The sequence below is a fragment of the Patagioenas fasciata genome, chromosome 20 (genome assembly GCF_037038585.1).
Source record: "Patagioenas fasciata isolate bPatFas1 chromosome 20, bPatFas1.hap1, whole genome shotgun sequence".
NCBI lineage: Eukaryota > Metazoa > Chordata > Aves > Columbiformes > Columbidae > Patagioenas > Patagioenas fasciata.
Window position 1 is genome coordinate 9571685 of NC_092539.1, and position 16754 is coordinate 9588438.

The 16754-nt window shown below is 52.3% G+C and overlaps 1 protein-coding gene across 4 annotated transcripts in view; it reads right to left on the reverse strand.

The window, feature by feature from the left end:
* The window catches only part of GPSM1 (G protein signaling modulator 1), a 57211-nt gene that overhangs the window by 2646 nt on the left and 37811 nt on the right, over positions 1 to 16754 (reverse strand). For 3 of the 4 annotated variants that reach the window (XM_065853704.2, XM_071817543.1, XM_071817544.1), the window contains 2 exons: positions 16486 to 16556; positions 14123 to 14302 (listed from right to left, as the gene is read on the reverse strand). In XM_065853704.2, coding sequence (XP_065709776.1) covers positions 14123 to 14302; positions 16486 to 16556 — 251 coding nt within the window. Of the gene's footprint in view, positions 1 to 3338; positions 3537 to 14122; positions 14303 to 16485; positions 16557 to 16754 lie in introns of those variants that run through there. The other variant, XM_065853706.2, reaches the window with a different exon arrangement.

Consider the following 16754-nt stretch of genomic DNA (forward strand, 5'->3'; position numbering starts at 1 on the left):
CGGCTCTGAAATAACCTCCCCCTTGTTCTCTTGCCACCCTCAGTGACGATCAAACTCCATCCTAGAGGAGGCCACAAGCATCATGAAGCACCAAGACCCCTGTGTGCGAGTGGGATGTGCTGCTGTGTCCTCAGCACACCACTCGGAACAGTCACCGAACTGGCAAATGACACAAAATTATAGTTTCTCAGGAAAACAACTCTTTCACGAGAGCCTCAAATAAGCACCTTGCTCTAGACAGTGATATATTTAAGTCGTGCTGCAGAAGGGTTCGCGTTCAAGGCAGCTTTTCAAAGTCCAGGGGCTGTGCATCCCGTGCTGATGAACCCAGAGTCCTGTTCCGGGGAACAGATCTTCCCAAGGACCACTCAGAACGGGATATAAAATTCAACAGCAGTAAGAGGGGCATCTGCCAGGCGCAGGAAGAGTCCCTGCGTGCTGAGCTGGTCCCACCAGATGCTGGAAAAAATACAAGAGAAACCAACCGAAAACTCCCCCGGTCTGCCTGTGCTGAGCTGTTTTCCAGCACGGGGATGGGGAAGGGGCACTGGGGGAGCAGCACAGCCCCCAGACAGCCAGGAATCATCAACATCATCAACAGCAGAGATGGCATCTCCGTGGCTGTTTGTGAAGTGAAACCCGTCCTGGGCAGGTGGGAACCGTCCCTCTCCTACACGTTCAGTGCCGCTCTGCACCGGGACAGACGGACACAAAGCCCTTCCAGGCTGGGGGACGCCTCGTGCTGACAGGGTTAAAGCCACAAGTTGGATTCAATAAATGAAGGGAAACAATTTTCCCGTGTGCTAAGCAAAGCAGATGAGATGCACTCAGCTTCTATTTAGGGCAGTGTCAAAATTAGCAGCGGGCAGAGAGGAACATTAGCAATGTGGGAGCTGAGCATGGCAGGGAAAAACCCCTCTCGTCTCCTTCCATGTGCCAGCCCGCTAATGAAACAGCGGCTCAGACAGACCCTTTGAACCATCAACAGATGCACCTTGGAAATCAAAGCTTGCTCAGGCTGGAGCGGAGGATGAACTCCATCTATCACTGCTCTGCTGTGTTGGCTTGTGTGACCCAAATTTCAGGCTGGAGAAAGAAGCAGGGAGGTTTGGTGTGAATGAGCTCCCTCGGCTTCCCCACAAACGCACGGAGTCAATGGGAGCAGCTGCACACCCTCCCAAGTTTTGCCTGGGCAGAGGCAGCAGGCAGAGCCCCAGCAGAGCGCGGGTTCCCCGGGACGCACCCTGCCAGGGACGCTGCGCTTTCCCGTGTCAGGATCCCTGCTCGAAACACCCCCAGGAGAGGAGAGGATGCTCTGAACCACTAGAAAGAGCAGCTGGTGGCTGCAAAGTCTGGGACAGGGCTGGTACCTCCCGGTACGGTGGCACTGGTGGCACCAGAGGTTGGCGCCGGGATGTTGGGTGCCCGCAGCAGCACCCGCTGACACCAGCTCCCTCCAGCACTGCCCCGGCCTGCACCTCTCTAATTTAAATGCCCAGATACAACAAGACACAGAGCTCTTGGCTCCCTCTGCTCACAGTCTGCTCCTGGCCTGAGGACCGAGCTGCGAGGGCAGATGGACGCACAGGCACAGCCCAGGGCTCACCGTCTGCTACCGAGCTCTGTGTGCCCAGCGCTTGGCATGTCCGGGATGGTCAGGAGGCTTCCTGAGAGCCAGGGCATCCCCTAACGGCACCAAGCAACAGTCCCACAATAGCACAGACACACAACCACCGCTCACCACGGGCCCAAGACCCTGATCCCTCAGTGGGTCCTGGGCAGCAGCCCTGGTTTGCTGCACAAAGGGCCAAACCTTGTTCCGCTGTCAGATCAGCTTCTCTCACAAACCTGCCTTTGGTTCCCTTCGCTCCTCCGGGCTCAACTTCTCCCAGACCTGCCCCGATGCAGCAAGGAGCTGTCAAGCTCACGCATCGCTCGCTGCGGTTTCATCCAGCCCTCCGAGGGGTTGGTGCTGCCCAACCTGCGCGCAGGACCTGCTGCCCAGCAGCGGATGGACCCGGCAGCTCTGGCACAGAGGATCCAGCTCAGGAGCTGCTGCTCCAGGTGATCTGGCTCTGGGGTGTGTGCCGGGTCAGGGGTGAGGTGAGGATGGCAGCAGGTCGAGGGATAACACAGGGGTTTTAACGTCACTCCCTCAGAGAGCACTGCATTTAAATGTGTCCACGATTCCTCCTCCCCGCCGTATTTCAGGGAGGAGACAATGTGGAGATGAAGTGACTTGACCAAGTCCCTCAGTGATGCAGTGGCAGAGCTGGGACACGACCCAGCGATCGGTCCCCAGGGCCACCACGCTCTCAACTGCGGACAGTTCTTGGAAAAACTGTGCCCCTTGTTCTAGCAGGTGCTTATCTGCCCAGGGCCTGGCAGATTTTCATTCCATCACATCTGTGTCCACGTGCTGTGCCTTATCTGTCTCTCCCTCTCTAAACCAGACACATCACAACTGCTCACCTTCTCTCTTTTCCAGGCAGATGACCTCAAAATCCCCAGGCAGAGCTGGGGTGGTGCTGGTGACAGTCAGTGCTGGAGCACTTCATCTCCAGCTGCCCGTGTCCCACCAGTCCACACACACAGCTTCGCTTTATCCCCACATCACCCCAACACCTCACCCCGCAGGAACACACCATGGGGGCCAGCACCCCAAACCCCCTCCCCTCACAGGGACACCTGTATTAACATCCCCACCTCATGGCTTCACCTGGGGAAAAGCATCAAAGAGAAGGTTTGCAGAGAAAGGGGCTGGAGGAGAGGAGTGGAAGCAAAGCCCCGGCCAAAAGCCGCAGCCTGTTTTACCGGGAGCTGAAATGTCTGGAGCATCATCTCCGTGCTGGGGAGCGGGGCTCTCCCGGTCCCTGGCCACCAGCACCTCGGCTGGAGTCTCCACTCCTTGACAAGACTCTTTTTAGAGCCAGAGGAGCGTTAAACTCGCCCGGCTTTGCTGAGGACGGCGCTTCCCTTCCAACACCGGCCCCTCAGCACCCCCAAAGGCAGGGCTGGCCGCAGACACCCCAACCGCCCCCGCCAGCGCGGAACCACCAGCCTCACCAGCTCTGCTCCGAGACACCGGCACACACCCGAGCAGGCTGTGTGCTGCTTCCATCTATTTCCCACAAAGTTGCAAAAATATTAATAATAAAAAGTTCAAACTGAAGCCACCTACAAAGTTTAAATTAACAAGCACACATAAGCAATACCCAAGCCCTGGCCCGAGTAAATCTCTCTTCTGTATCTGTATCCACCTCCTTCTCCTACCCCTGATCTAGCCTCTCATTTCAGAGGAGAGAAGGGAAGCACAAACAAACCCGAGTTTTACTCACTGAGCTCAGCAGCCAGCGCTTCCCAGACTCCGGCTTTTACACGTCCACGGGCAGGAACGTGGGGCTGGGACACGGGGCTGCCGCTCCGACGCTCTTCAGCTCCGGCGCTCGTCGGTTCAGCTGCCACCAGTCGCCCGGAGAGCTCCCCAGCTCTGCTCCGGCTGCCGGCGCTGGGATCTACGCGGAGCGCGCAGCCATGTGCAGAGCGCTGCCAGCACCGCTGACCCGGCGCGAGATGCGGCTTAAAGCCCCAGCCCCGCTCGCCACGCTCCTCCCGCGTCACCCCTGCCCTGGTACGAGGGGGTGGGCTCCGCTCGCTCTCCCTCACCTCGCTGCCACCATCCCCGTGTTATTAAGATGATGCTCTTAAACACACAGCGGAGCTATGTGAATATTTAGCTTTCCTTCCACCTCCTCACCTCCTACCCGCCACACACACTTTACCTTAAAAATAGATTGGGACCAATTTTCTTAAACTACATCTGCAAACACACTCAGCTCTACAGGCACACGCACCACGACAGTAAATGCCCTGTGCACATACAGACACAATATAATCACTCAGATTTAAAGCACCAAAATAGTGAAGGACCATTTTTAGCTCCTGATAGTCCCGCTGCTCCTCATATTATTAGATACACCATTTTTTTTAGCTATTGCAAAAGCCAAAGATGCTCAGCCACAAGCATCTTTGAATTTAAACGTACCACTGCCAAACAGAGGGAAATTTCTAAGTGCAATGAGGTTTTAAACACGGAGAGATGGAAATGGTATGCAACAGCCCAAGAGCTGCTCTTACCTCCCATTTGTGAAAGGTGAACATGAAATGTGCATTTGTGGCTGTGAAATGGGTCACTGGAAAGAAAAGCAGCTCGCCAAGGAGCACCTGGCAGGGCAGGGGTGAAGTGGGGACAGAGCCCCGGTGGCACTCGTGCCTCCCTGGCCACGCTGTTCTCTTACACTTCATTCTCATCTTTCATTGCAAAAGTAGGAAATTTCTTTATCCTGAACAAATGCAGCTTTGGGGGGCTGTTCTCCATCGCACAGGACCTTGGAAAACCCCGGTATCGGGACAGGGCGGGCAAAAGGCAACTACCGAGCACCAATTCTGTTCTGGTGCCGCTGGCTATGGAAGGTAAGAGACAACTGGGAATCAGCCGTCAACTGGGCTGCTGCCTGGGGAGCTCACACGCTCAACTTCAATTTAGCTTGTGATTTAATTATTAAAAACACTACAGCAACTGAGGAGGGTACAACACAGGAACAGAGCCCACACACAAGAGGTCAGCGCGAGAGAAAAACGACGTCTTGCGCCCACGTTTAGGATGCGGCAAAGGGGAGCGAGCGAGGTGTCCGTGATCTGCACAGACACCAGCGGCAATTTCAGACCCCGGCTCCCACACCGGGAGCTGCGAGCGTGTCCCCAAGTGTGCCCTGGGCACGCGTGTGCCCCCCGTGTGCCCTCCGTGTGCCCCCCGTGTGCCCCTCGTCCGCTTTGCAAACCCCACAAACCCTGGCGCAGACCCCACACACACCCCCCGAGCACTGCGCTTCCCTTGTAGGATGAAATTACCACCCTCACTTGGACTGTTTTCAAAGATTTTTTTTCCCTTTAAACAACTCGCCCACTCATCCCTATAAACGCCGGTGCTAAAAGCTGGTTCTGTTGTTAAGATTTCAAATAACTTGGGTTTTATTGTTTCAAACAAAATCAAAATAACTCACCCACGCTCCCTCCTTCCCTAATACAGCAACTGCTGACCTGCTGGGAGCGTGCCCTACTGCCACACGCGGCTTAAATCCATTCCTTTGGGTTGATAGCGGGTGACAAAATCAGTTTATATTTTATTTTGAGATGGTGTGTCTGGCTGAAGTGTCACTGACACCTTGGCCACCTGCAGCGCGGATCCGACTGCCACCATGCTCGGATTGGGCCACTTTGTGCAACAACCGTATTAATGTTGGGTTTATACCTCTTCCCCAGCTACACAGTAACCTACCCTGAGACCACAGGTCAGGTAGCCAGCCCTTCCTGCTGAGACCAGGGCATCCACGGCATGGAAATTACCTCTGGTTTCTCTTTGGGAGACAATTTATCCGTCAGCGTATTCAAACAGTCCTCAAAGAGCTACAGCAAAACCCTGTAGTTAATGTAGGAACTTTTCCACATAGGTTTTGACAGCATTTACCATGCCAGGCTGGGTTTCCCTGTCACCATTCAACATAAACACACAAGTCTAGATTTAGCACCTCAAGCTTCCATTACTAACCAAGGAGACAAGCTGGCAGCATTTTCATTCCAGGTCAGTCAGTCTGCTTTATGGCAGAAGATGGGAAGCTCCACAGGCCAATTTTGCCCTCCAAAAAAACTGGAGAATCCCTTAAATACCAGAAATGGGAGTGAACATGAACTACTTGCTCAAAAAAAAAATCAGGTTATAGGCAGATGCCAGCAAACAGTGAGTTATTGGAGCATAACCGATGCTCCCCCTCCCTCAGAGCTGGGGTACCCGGCCATGCACCCCGTAACACACCCAGCAGCAAAGCACAAGGCTTCAGCTGAAACAGGTTGTGCGGATTTACTCTGCAGTTGGAAGGGGGTGGAACTAGGACCACGCTCAGCTGTTGAGTCTCAGCTGAGCAGCAGTAATTTGCTCAGCCGAAATAACTCCATTGCTTTAAACGATATAACCCATATTCTTGATTAATTAGCACAGAAGCCAAGGTTAATACGCAGCACTCAGCTCCCAGTCACCTACTTTACCCATCAGAGCTCCTCAGTTCCAGCCCCACCGAGGAGTAGGTGGTGATGGAGGAGACAGGTGCCTATAAACGCGGGGAAGGACTCGCTCCTGTTCCACCGCTCCCCAGCAGCAGCTATGCCCTCCTCCCCACAGCACACTGCTCCCGGAGCATCTGAAATCAGAACATCCCGACAATTTGCTTCGAAAACGCTTTGCAAAAAAAGCCTGCTCGTCTCTGGATTGCCAAAATTGTGCCGCTTTCTTGAAATGTACTTTTATTTAGACACCTACTTGCTCTCAGCACAGCGCTGTGGTAAAAAGCAGATGAACAGATGCAGCACCTTTACTGGGGTGGTGGTGATGGGGTGAAGGTCGTCGGCGGATCCGCACACACCCATCTACAGTAGCACCCATAACGCACATCCAACCTCCACATAAACACCCTTCGCTGCAGCAAACGCCCAAATCTTAATTATTATTTACTCATTTTGCAGTAATGCCTGAAGGCCATGCTCAAGATCAAGGCCTCGTTATGCAAGACACCCCACAAAACATGAAATCCTGGCGCTGCTGGGGGCAGGGAGGGTCCCGGGGCTGGTACCCGCGGGTTTGCCATTTCAGCCATGGTCAGACACAGAAGAGCTTAAACAGGTAAGACAAAAATCACATGCAAAGACAAGAATAGCTTCTCCTATCAGCAAAAAGCAGCTCTTGCTCTGGTAGATGCTGCTTAACAGGGCAAGACGAAACTACACCCCGTCTGGGGAAGGCAAAGATGTGGAGGCTGATTTGCTCCACATGACGGTGCCCAGAGAACAGCAGGATGCAAATAGCTTTAGATACAGGTATCAAAACCTCCAGGGACCTTCCTGCACATCCCAGGGGAGCTGCGCGTCCCACACCTGAGCACGTCCAGCGGTCCCGGTCTCTGCTGGCTCTCGGGAGGGGGCTGCACCGCTGCAGGAGCTGGTTCTCCCCTCCTCCAGTACAACGAGCACTGCAGGGAACTGCAGCTGCCTCTGTGCCACTGACACACAGGATGGAAAAGTTGGATCCATGGGATCATTTAGGGCCCTTTTCTAATTGCACATATCAGCAAACAGCTTCCCCAGCAGCCCCTGCATGTGAACACTGAACCGGGCTCAGCTCCATGCCAGGGTCGGGCTGCTGACTCCTGTGGCCGCAAGGGGAAGGAGCCAGGGGCTCCGAAAAATCATTATTTAGGCATTTTCAGATTAATTGGTGTTAATTGCCTTGGGAGGCTCGAAAATAGCTCTGCTAATGGGAGCGTGGACGCAGGCGGAAGGCGAGGAGCGAGCAGAGGCTCGTGATGGCCACACTAACCCCGGACACAGGCTGTGTCCTTTCCAGCGGCAGCAGCAGCGATGGCCAAAGCGGGGAGACCTTCCCCATCCCCTGGGACCTGCCTGCACCCCCCTCTGCCCCAGCAGAGACAGCCGTGCTAGAAAACCAAAGAACATCCCCAGTCACCGGAGGCTTCTGCGTCACCTGGTGTCGTCATAGCTCCAGTGATTTAAGCAGTTATGCTGCTTTATATCCAAAGAGAACCTGAACTATAATTTTCTGTAAGCTCTTCTGGAACGTGCAGTTTATTAAATGTGAGAGGCCGGAACTGCGAATGTACAAAGTGCCCCAGGCCCAGCAGAAACCCTAGAAATGAATGAAGAGTTCCATATTCTGAGGGAAGACAAACATTTGGAGTTTTATTGCTCTGGGTCTGGCTTTGATTCATCCCTCTTTTTAGTATTGTTCTCTTTAAAGTGACAGTTTCTAGGAAATGGTGAGTGTAACATCTCTTTTACTGTCTCATACCACTTGACGGCTGACAATTTGCCGGGAGAAAAGGCTGTGCAAGGAGGAAAGCAAACTTCAATTATGGCTTCAAAGTGCCAATAACTGAAAATTCAGTTACAATGAGTCAAGGGAAGAAGGATGTATTTTGGTAGCTTGGGTAGTCAGCTCCAGCCTGCAGACCTTGTGTCGTAATCTCCAACAAGAGTCTGCTGGGGGACCCTGGACAACCAGTTGTGTTTTTACCTCCTTCCTAGAGAAGGTTCCTCTGGTAAGAGGCTCTTCCTTACAGTTTTCTAGCTCCAAAACCAGCCTCCCTCCCCAGGCACCCTCTCAACCACACCTTGCCAGGAGCAGCTTCTCCTTGGGATGCTGAGAAGCCTGGCAGGTAATTCTGGGTTTTACTCCAGCTGTGTGTGCTACCCTACCCCACAACCCCATCCCTCTCCATGAGAAAAAGTAACTTAATGATGGATGGTAAAGCCTCAAGGAACCGCTTGCACGGCCCCGCACACCAGAGCTGCCATCGGGAAGGGTCGTGCTGAGGTTCACAGAATCATTCATAGGATCACAGAATCGCTCATAGGGTCACAGAACGGTTGGGGTTGGAAGGGACCTCTGGACATCATCCAGTCCAACCTGGATGGGTCCCCCCAGCACAACACCTGCCTGCAGCAGAGCCTGCCGTGCCTCCCCCTCTCTCACACACTCTCACTGGATAATTACAGAGAAAACCAATGCAAATCCCAATTTTAGTGCCATTATAAAACAGAGAGGGGGAATTCATTACCTGGCAGCTGTTAATATTTAAGGAAGAAACTGATAATTTACCTCTACGGCAACGAATGCAGCAGAGGCAGTGCAAGCCAGAAAACGCTATTGCCTCCCCCCACCGTCTCTTTGCAGAGATCTTCTATTGACCCGTTTATTTCCCTGCCTCCCCACCAAAGTCCCAGCGAGGAACAGCGTCTGCCAGGGCTCTGCACTGCAAAACTCACCCAGAGTCCTGTCTCTGGCTCTGCTGTCCCTGCTGCACCTCTAGATTTGGGAGAACGCTTTTTACATCTGCCCTGGTTCATGCAGCATCTCTGCAACCAGCCCACTTGAGTCAGAGGAGCTGAAGTAAAGAAGGGCCCTGGAGCTTCACAAAAAAAACCCCTTATACAGACATATGGGAAGAAAGGTCAGACAATCTAAGATGACTCTGGGGAGGCAACCGGGTCACCAAACAGCCCAAATCCCTGGAAAAGTCTCCCCATATCTGCCAGGCTCAAGCCCTCCAGAAGTTTTCCGGCACATCACCCTTCCAGCTAGAAAATATCTCACTGCAGAGTCCCCCCAGGTCTGTGTCTGCTGGAAGCAGCACAGAAGGTCCCACAAACCAAACAGGAAGACAAAGCATTACAAAATGAGCCAGGGCTCAGTGTTTACCTGCTCAACTCCAACAGGACTGACAGCAGCACAGCAGCCCCCAGGTGTCATAGGAACAGTCTCTAATTTAGCAGTAGCCGCCTTCCCTCTCCCTGACTCCATCTTCTCTCTTCCTCTCCATCCCCCTCGCTCTTGGATTCTCGGGGAGAGCGTTTACACCAGAAACTCTGACCAATTATAATGGTATAATTACACCCATGCAGTTAAACAAAACATAAAGGCTGTGAGATAAAGGAGGGCGTGCGTTTGCACTGCCCTGGCATTGAGGTAGTTTACACATCAATAAGACAAAGAGGTTACACCTCATCTTGAAAGAGAGATGACGCACAGGCAGGCACGGCGGAGCAGCACAGCCTGCCTGGTGAACCCCCTGCGTTCAGCTCCAGGGGGGCCGCAAGGAAATATCAGTTTAACCTTCTCTCAAACAACAGACAACAACCAGGGAAAGACTCTTTGGGGCCAGAGCACAAGCGTCTGGAGGAAGCCACCAAGGCTGCATTTATCCTTGAGCTCCAGCACCCACCTGGCCAAGTCTGCACCCACGGTGAAGTCATAGGGATGGATGGGGGACCCGACATCCTCACACGGTTCGGCAGGGATGGGCAGGAACTCCTGCCTGGCTCTGCCACGGACCCCACGCTGCCCCCCAGCTCTGCTGCCTGCCCCTGACACCAGGAGCAGAACCCTTGTACCTGGATGTCAGACCAAGGCTCAACCATGAGATCTGCTCCGTGCATCGCTCCCACAACCTGACAGCCCACCAGTAAATCATGAGAGAGAAGACCATAAAAAGAGCTCTGGTGAGCTGTATTTGGGGCAAGGGGAGATGATCTATGATGTTTTCCCTTCTTTTATGGTTGCTTCTTACTGTAACCATAAAAAAGTCTTATAAAAACATTTGTCCTAGGGAATGTCTGGCGATACAGTGTGCTTGCAAATTGTTCGGTGTCTAAATACATCAGCAACCCATCTCTGCAAGTTGTCACTGCAATCACACGCAGCTCCTCTTTGTCTTGACTATAAATGGTCTTTGCTGAGGACAGGTCTGAGGAGCGAGGATGTGCTCCCTGGGAAGAGGAGGGTCCAGACGAACAGAACCAGGACACAGATCCCCAAGGAGGGGAGACAATTTGGTTTGATCCTTAATTCTCTCCCTGGATTTTGCTCCAGCTGTTGGACCTTGACCTAATAAAGTGCTTTAGCCCTTGAACTCTGGTACATGCACAGTCCCATTGACCTCAGAGACTTTAGCTTGGTGCTGACCTCAAACCCAAGTCCCAGATTTGGGGCAGGTCCCCAGCCCCTCCCCAGACAGTCTTTTCAGGAATACACATCCCATTTCTCCCACAGACCCTCTCCTTTTTGTTTTTTCAGAGAGGAGGGTGAGTGACTCAAAACTTCTGATATTTCTGAAGTGTTAGAAAAATCCCATCCCTCTAAAATACAGCTGTTACCAAGTCAATCCAGAGCTGGAGCTTTATGACCTTTCTCCACAGAGGAGCAGGGGGGTTAGATTCATAAGCAAGCCTTTGATGTGTGCAAGCTTCATGTGGTACAAACCCTTCTGCTTTGATGTTCCTTTTAAAAGGGAGGAAACTCAGAAGGTGTGCAGTGCACGAGTCCCAGGGAGCACTTGGATCCAGCAACCCGCGATGCAGGCACAGGGACCGAGCTCTAACGCGGCTACAAGGCTCTGCTGTGACAGAGAGAAAATGAGACCACAGGAGGGGTAAGGAAGCCCTGGGAGGGGTGGGGAAGCCCGTCTCTCTGCCCCGCCAGCGATGCAGCCCTCCTGCACCAGCTCTCCATCATGTGCAACACCAGCACCTTGCACGGCGGCGGCAGAAGGTCTAAAGCCACATGGAGGGACCTGCTGCAGGCTCCGACGTGTTCTCCTACCTTACACAGCACCTGGGCCACGGCCTCTCCTATCCAGCCCAGCATCCCCACGGCTTTGCCACAAGATGAGCCCTTCTCCCAGGGCTGGACAGAGCTGCCAGCAGGGACAGGCTCCTCTCCATCCCCAAGCTCACTTTCCCTGCCTCCCCTTGCCTCTCCCGCCTCCTCCCATGGGGAGTTTCCCAGCAGCTCAGTAATTAGCACCATCATCACCAATGCTAATAACACCACCACAGCTCCTGCCATCCAAAGCTCAAACAGCTTTACAGCCATCATCACGCCTCTGTAACCTCCCCGGGGTAGGCAGGGAAGCAGCATCACCCATCACGCAGACGGGGAAAAGGGAGATAAACAAGAGGCAGCGGGTGGCAGAGACGGGCAGCGAACCCAGAGCTCTGATTCAGCCACTGCACCCACGGGAGCTCCCATCCCAGGGACCTGCCCAGTGCAGAAAGGCCCCTTTGGAAGGAGGTCAGTGTCAGCAGGACTTATCCAGAGGTTACACCACTCGGCTTTGGAGCACTGGGATGAGTTTTTTTCCTGGGCATCCCCAAGCAGAGCCTTGGTTTCCCTCTGTAAAAGCAGCACACAGGACTGAGTTCTCACCTTCTGATGGGACAGCGGGTATTGTCGCATCCCACTGAAGCATCTTAAATCAACCAAGAAAGCTCACCTCTAATTAAGGACTTGCTGTTGACTGATTTTTGCTTTGAGCATTCAGAAAATAAGGAATCTGCAGGGTTTCTTGTCTGAACTGCCTGGCCAGAGAAAGCTGCTCTGCCATCTTGGGTGGAGTTTGCTACATTTGATTTTAAAAGTCTCATATGGATGGGAATTAGGGCTTTTCAAATAAGCCCAGCCACACTCTGCAAGGGCTTTGCATCCCTGCTGTGCTGTCCCCCTCTGCTCACAGGTTTCCATCAGAGTCAGCAACAGCATCAACCACCCGCGTCCAAAAGGCTCCTCCTGCCCCTGGGGTGTGTCCATATTCACCTGCTCCCTCTTGGACACTCCCCAAAACCCGGCAGGTACCGTCACCAGGTCACTGGGGGTTGGCAATGTCCCACAGGGCCCGTTCTTAGACACAGCCGCACTCCCGAGAAATGCTTTTCGCCTTGCTCTTGACGGAGCATGACTTTTGTTTGGTTTCTGGCTGAATGTCTGAGTTAAAAATACAAGGCTACTTCTGGCAGAAGTAGTTTGTCTTTTTCTTTTCTGCCTTTGTATTGCCTTGGATGCCCCTGTGCTGCTGTCTCCTTTCTAGCTCGGATGAACTTTGTTTTCCTTCCCAATGATCATGTTTGCACCGGTGAGCAGTAGGAAATGCTTTTCCTATCAGAACATCTCCACAAGCACTGTTGGGAACGAAGAATGAGCTCAGAGACGTCTAAAAAAAACCTGTTAGTGTAAAGATCCTGTCTCCAGTGGTCAGAGAACTGGAAATCAGGAATGCCTGTCGTCAAAAAGGGATGTATACATCCGCACATGCAGACCGGTACAGCGGGACATGTTCTCCCCGTGATCCCTGGAACAGAAACAGAAGGCTCTGTGCTAGAAACACTTTAAGCATCCCCGCTCTACAGACGAGCTTCATCCTGAGCTCTGCAGCTCAGACCCTTTCTCACCCAGGATGAAAACATTTTAATTCACTTTTCTTAACTGCTAAGAAAAAATAGGTCTGTCTTCCTTGGCTTGGATTTATTCCATCTGGAATCACTGAATGATCATCACAGGGCTGTGATAGTGTGTTACAGTCTTAGTATAAAGCAAGAGCCCAAAGACTTTTAAGCACACGTGTCATCGTTGAATTTTTGCTGTTACACTTCATCTCCTGGCAACGACAAGCTGAGGACTTGGAGCTTCTCACTCGAGATCACTGAGTTCAAACTTCTCCAAGCCCCCTCCCACGATCCAGGAACACACCATGGTTCATGGATGTGATCCCTGTCTCCAGGACTGAGAACAAAACCAACACAGCTGCAGGACGCCTCCCCCGCATGTTGTATTTGCTGCATGTCACAACAAACATCAACACAACCAGAAGATAACAGCCTAACAAACAGCTCAATTGTTCGGCTGAAGACATCAAAAAGGCGCATAGAGAGCTCTCCAGGGCATGGATCCCCACCGCCCTCCCAAGAGCCAAGCACAACTGGCTCAGAGCTCTTCAACACCCAACGCAGGACTTGCTCCATGCCACCAACCCAGAAATCACCGACAGCAGGGCCAGCTCCTGCTCTTCTGGAAGCAGCTCCACCTAACTTGCTTCCAAAGAGAAGCTCATACACAATGCTCTTCTGTCATTTCTGCCCCAACGATTGATGAATTCAAAGAGACCACTCTGCACATTGCCACTCTGGAAGCCACCAATGTGATCAGGAGATGAAAGGGAATGGGATCTAAAGTCCCAGATTTGGCAAAGAAAACTGGCATTTTCAGTTACTCATCAGAAACCTCAAAAGGGCTGTTTCTTGACGGAAACAGGCCCACCCCTCAGGAACCCAGGGAGGCTGATCAAACCAGGCCCCACACGGCAAGGGCTCTGAATTGCTGGGTTCTTCTGGAATTCAAGGCATCACATCTTGACAGTCCCAAACTCAGGAAAGTTCAGGTCTAGACCTGTGTCCCTCAAGAGAAGGTTACAAATACCACCACTAAACACCAAGCTCTCATAAACCGGTTCATGATGGAGGTTGGTACCATTGTTCTGTATAACGGACAGTGACGCTGAGGCTCAAAAAGGCACAATGATTTGCCCACAGTTCCCCAAACAGTCAGCAGCAAATGTAGTTACAGGTTCTGTTTTCCAGCCCACCCCATAGCAGGTTAGAAATGAGGTACAAACAAGCATATAAGAAACTCCCAGATCAGTATTGGAGGAAAAAACCATCTTCCTACCGACTGTGACACCTGGACTCGGACTTCGCTGGTATCCAGCGGCGATGTATTTGACCCCTGGGACTTTCTTCCAGAACTGGATTGGTGCTCCCGGTATTTCTTAGACCTTGCAGGTAATGACAAGAACTCCTTTCCAGAGATCTTCAGGTCTCCCACGTGATGGCTGTCCCCATTTTGGTCCTTGGGAAAGCAAGAAACAGTCATTGCACAAATTGCCTGCCCCAGGTTTACGTGGAGATCTGTTGCCAAGTAGCCACAGAACAGGAGATGCACAGAAGCGAGAAGTTAATGTGGAGTTTAGATGGTGTGAGTTGCTACTCGACACATGTGGGGTTGAATGAGGACGTTTTGTCTGTCACTGCAGCGTGAGATTTTAATGAGTGGAGAAGCAGCATCACCCAAACAACACACAATAGTCAACTTGCCCACAGGGAGAAGTAGAAACCCCCTAAAAACCCCAGGTACACAGGTAGAAGGATGGCTGGTTTATTTACAGGCATACGGAATGATGGAGAAATGATTTCAGAACTGGAAAGAAACTGCCTTACAATGCCTTACTGCCTTAGAGCCCTCACACTGTTTAGTTCATGACAAAAAGAATAGATGACTCAATTACAGTGCGTGAGCACCTTCAGGGTGAAAACCAGCATGTGATGAAGAGATTTTTAGTCTGGTAGAGAGAGGAATAAACAGGAACCAATGGCTGGGAGGTAAAACCAGAGAAGCTCAAAACAAGGAATAAGGCACAGGCTGGAGAGCGCAGGATGATGGGGAAGCGGCGTTCCCGTCTGCTGGGTCGCTCTGCCCTGACACATCTCCGTGCAGAGACCTTGGCCAAGAGCTCCTGTTCTGGGCACTAACGGGGTCCCTGCTGAGCTGAAGGTCATCGCTGCCAGAGACAAAGGGCAGAGAGGGTGAGATGATAACGAGAGGGTGCTGGAGAGATCGCAGGTCACTCCACTGGTTTATTCTTTACAATCTTATCACTCTCACCATAGCCAGCCTGAAGCAAACAACCCCCTCCCATGACTGTAATCACCTCTCTCTTGGAGCTGCAGCAGGGGAATTGCATCCAAAACACTCTCGCAAGGAGAGGTGAACTTGTACACAGCCCACAAGGCCACTGCAAGGGGAACAGGACAATTACGGCCTACCCACAGCTCCTGTTTACTCCATCTTCCCTGCGAAATCCCTGAAATCCCATAACCCCGCCTGAATTACTGAACGAGGCTCAACTTGTACAGCAAAGAGCAGGAAACCAGCAGCATTAGCAGCAAATCACATCAGCAAAACTCTCCCTGCCAGTCCTCTGGGCCATGCTGCTCCGATGGGGACACACGGCGGAACACCCCCCTGACACTGTCACCAACGCTCCAGAGATGGAGTTCAAGCATGCAGCAGCCAAAAGAGCCAGCGGGCTGTTGGAAGAATCAATAAAAATACATAAGAGCATTTGGAGTTTAACTCCTGAAGAGAGTTAATACACAGAGGAGTTTTTGTCAGGCCCTCCCAGCGCTTACTGGGATGTTTAGGCACACAAATGGTTTTGCAAGCCCCAGGCTGCTTGCCATTAACCATTTGCGTTTGCCTGCAACTTGGGTGAGTTTTTTCTCTCTGTGATGCCTCTGTAAAAGGGGGAATGCTCCCTGGGACACTCAGGAGAGCTGTGCCTGGAAAGCACAGCGTGAACTTAAATAATTTGTGCCAGTGACATTCTGAAAGGGGGGAACAGGGCTGCTGGTCTGGCCGCCTGCTCTGGGAACGGGCAGGACTGACCCCACAGCAGCACCAGTGCCCGCAGCGATCCTGCGCAGGCTTTTCTGAGAAACAGAAATGATTCCCATAGGTGGGAAGGCTCAGTGGCTGCCAGCTGACTGCAGGAACAGCCTTTGCCCTGGGGAGACCGAGAAAATGCTGATGTGCTTGGATCTGCCGCTTGCAGCCGTGAAGCAGAGCAGAGACGATCCTCAGAGCCCCTGGAACAAACCCTCTCGACTCACCGGCTCCTGCTCTGACCTCTCCTTCCCCCCTTGTGCTGGACGCAGCCTCCGCTGGGCTAACGCAGCACTGGGATCGGCCACCAGCCACTGAAGGGGCTAAAAAGCTAATGATTATCCTCTCAATAAAGGGCTGCTTTTTCAGAAAAGCACAGAAGTGGCTTTTTCAGCTTTCAGTTGTTAAGTGCCTTTTTAGTTAGACCAGCTGTTCCTCTTCTCCAAGCTCTCTAGACACCCTCTCTGGTTAATCCCATTGACTCCAGTGATATCTGCTAATTGCACACTTCCCTGCAAATGAAGCCGGTCAACAAGCCATTACAGATTCCCACTGATACTTAATCTCCAAGGCCAGACATCTTTGCTTACCTTTTCAGAAGGGAACTTCAGGAGGTCTAAGCTGTCCATGCTGATCCTCTGGAACCTCTTTGGCCTGGCTCCTGCAAAACAACGCACTCTCGCATCAGGAGGATGTCACTCACTGACAGCCCTAATGTCACACAGATAAACTTCAAACCAGGACAGACCCTCCGTTCCCGTTAACTACAAAGTCAAAAGGACGAGATGCTGCAGCTGTGCTGTCCTTGAGATTCAAACGTGGGGTTTTTTCTCTGTTGTTTTGGGTGTTTTTCAAAATA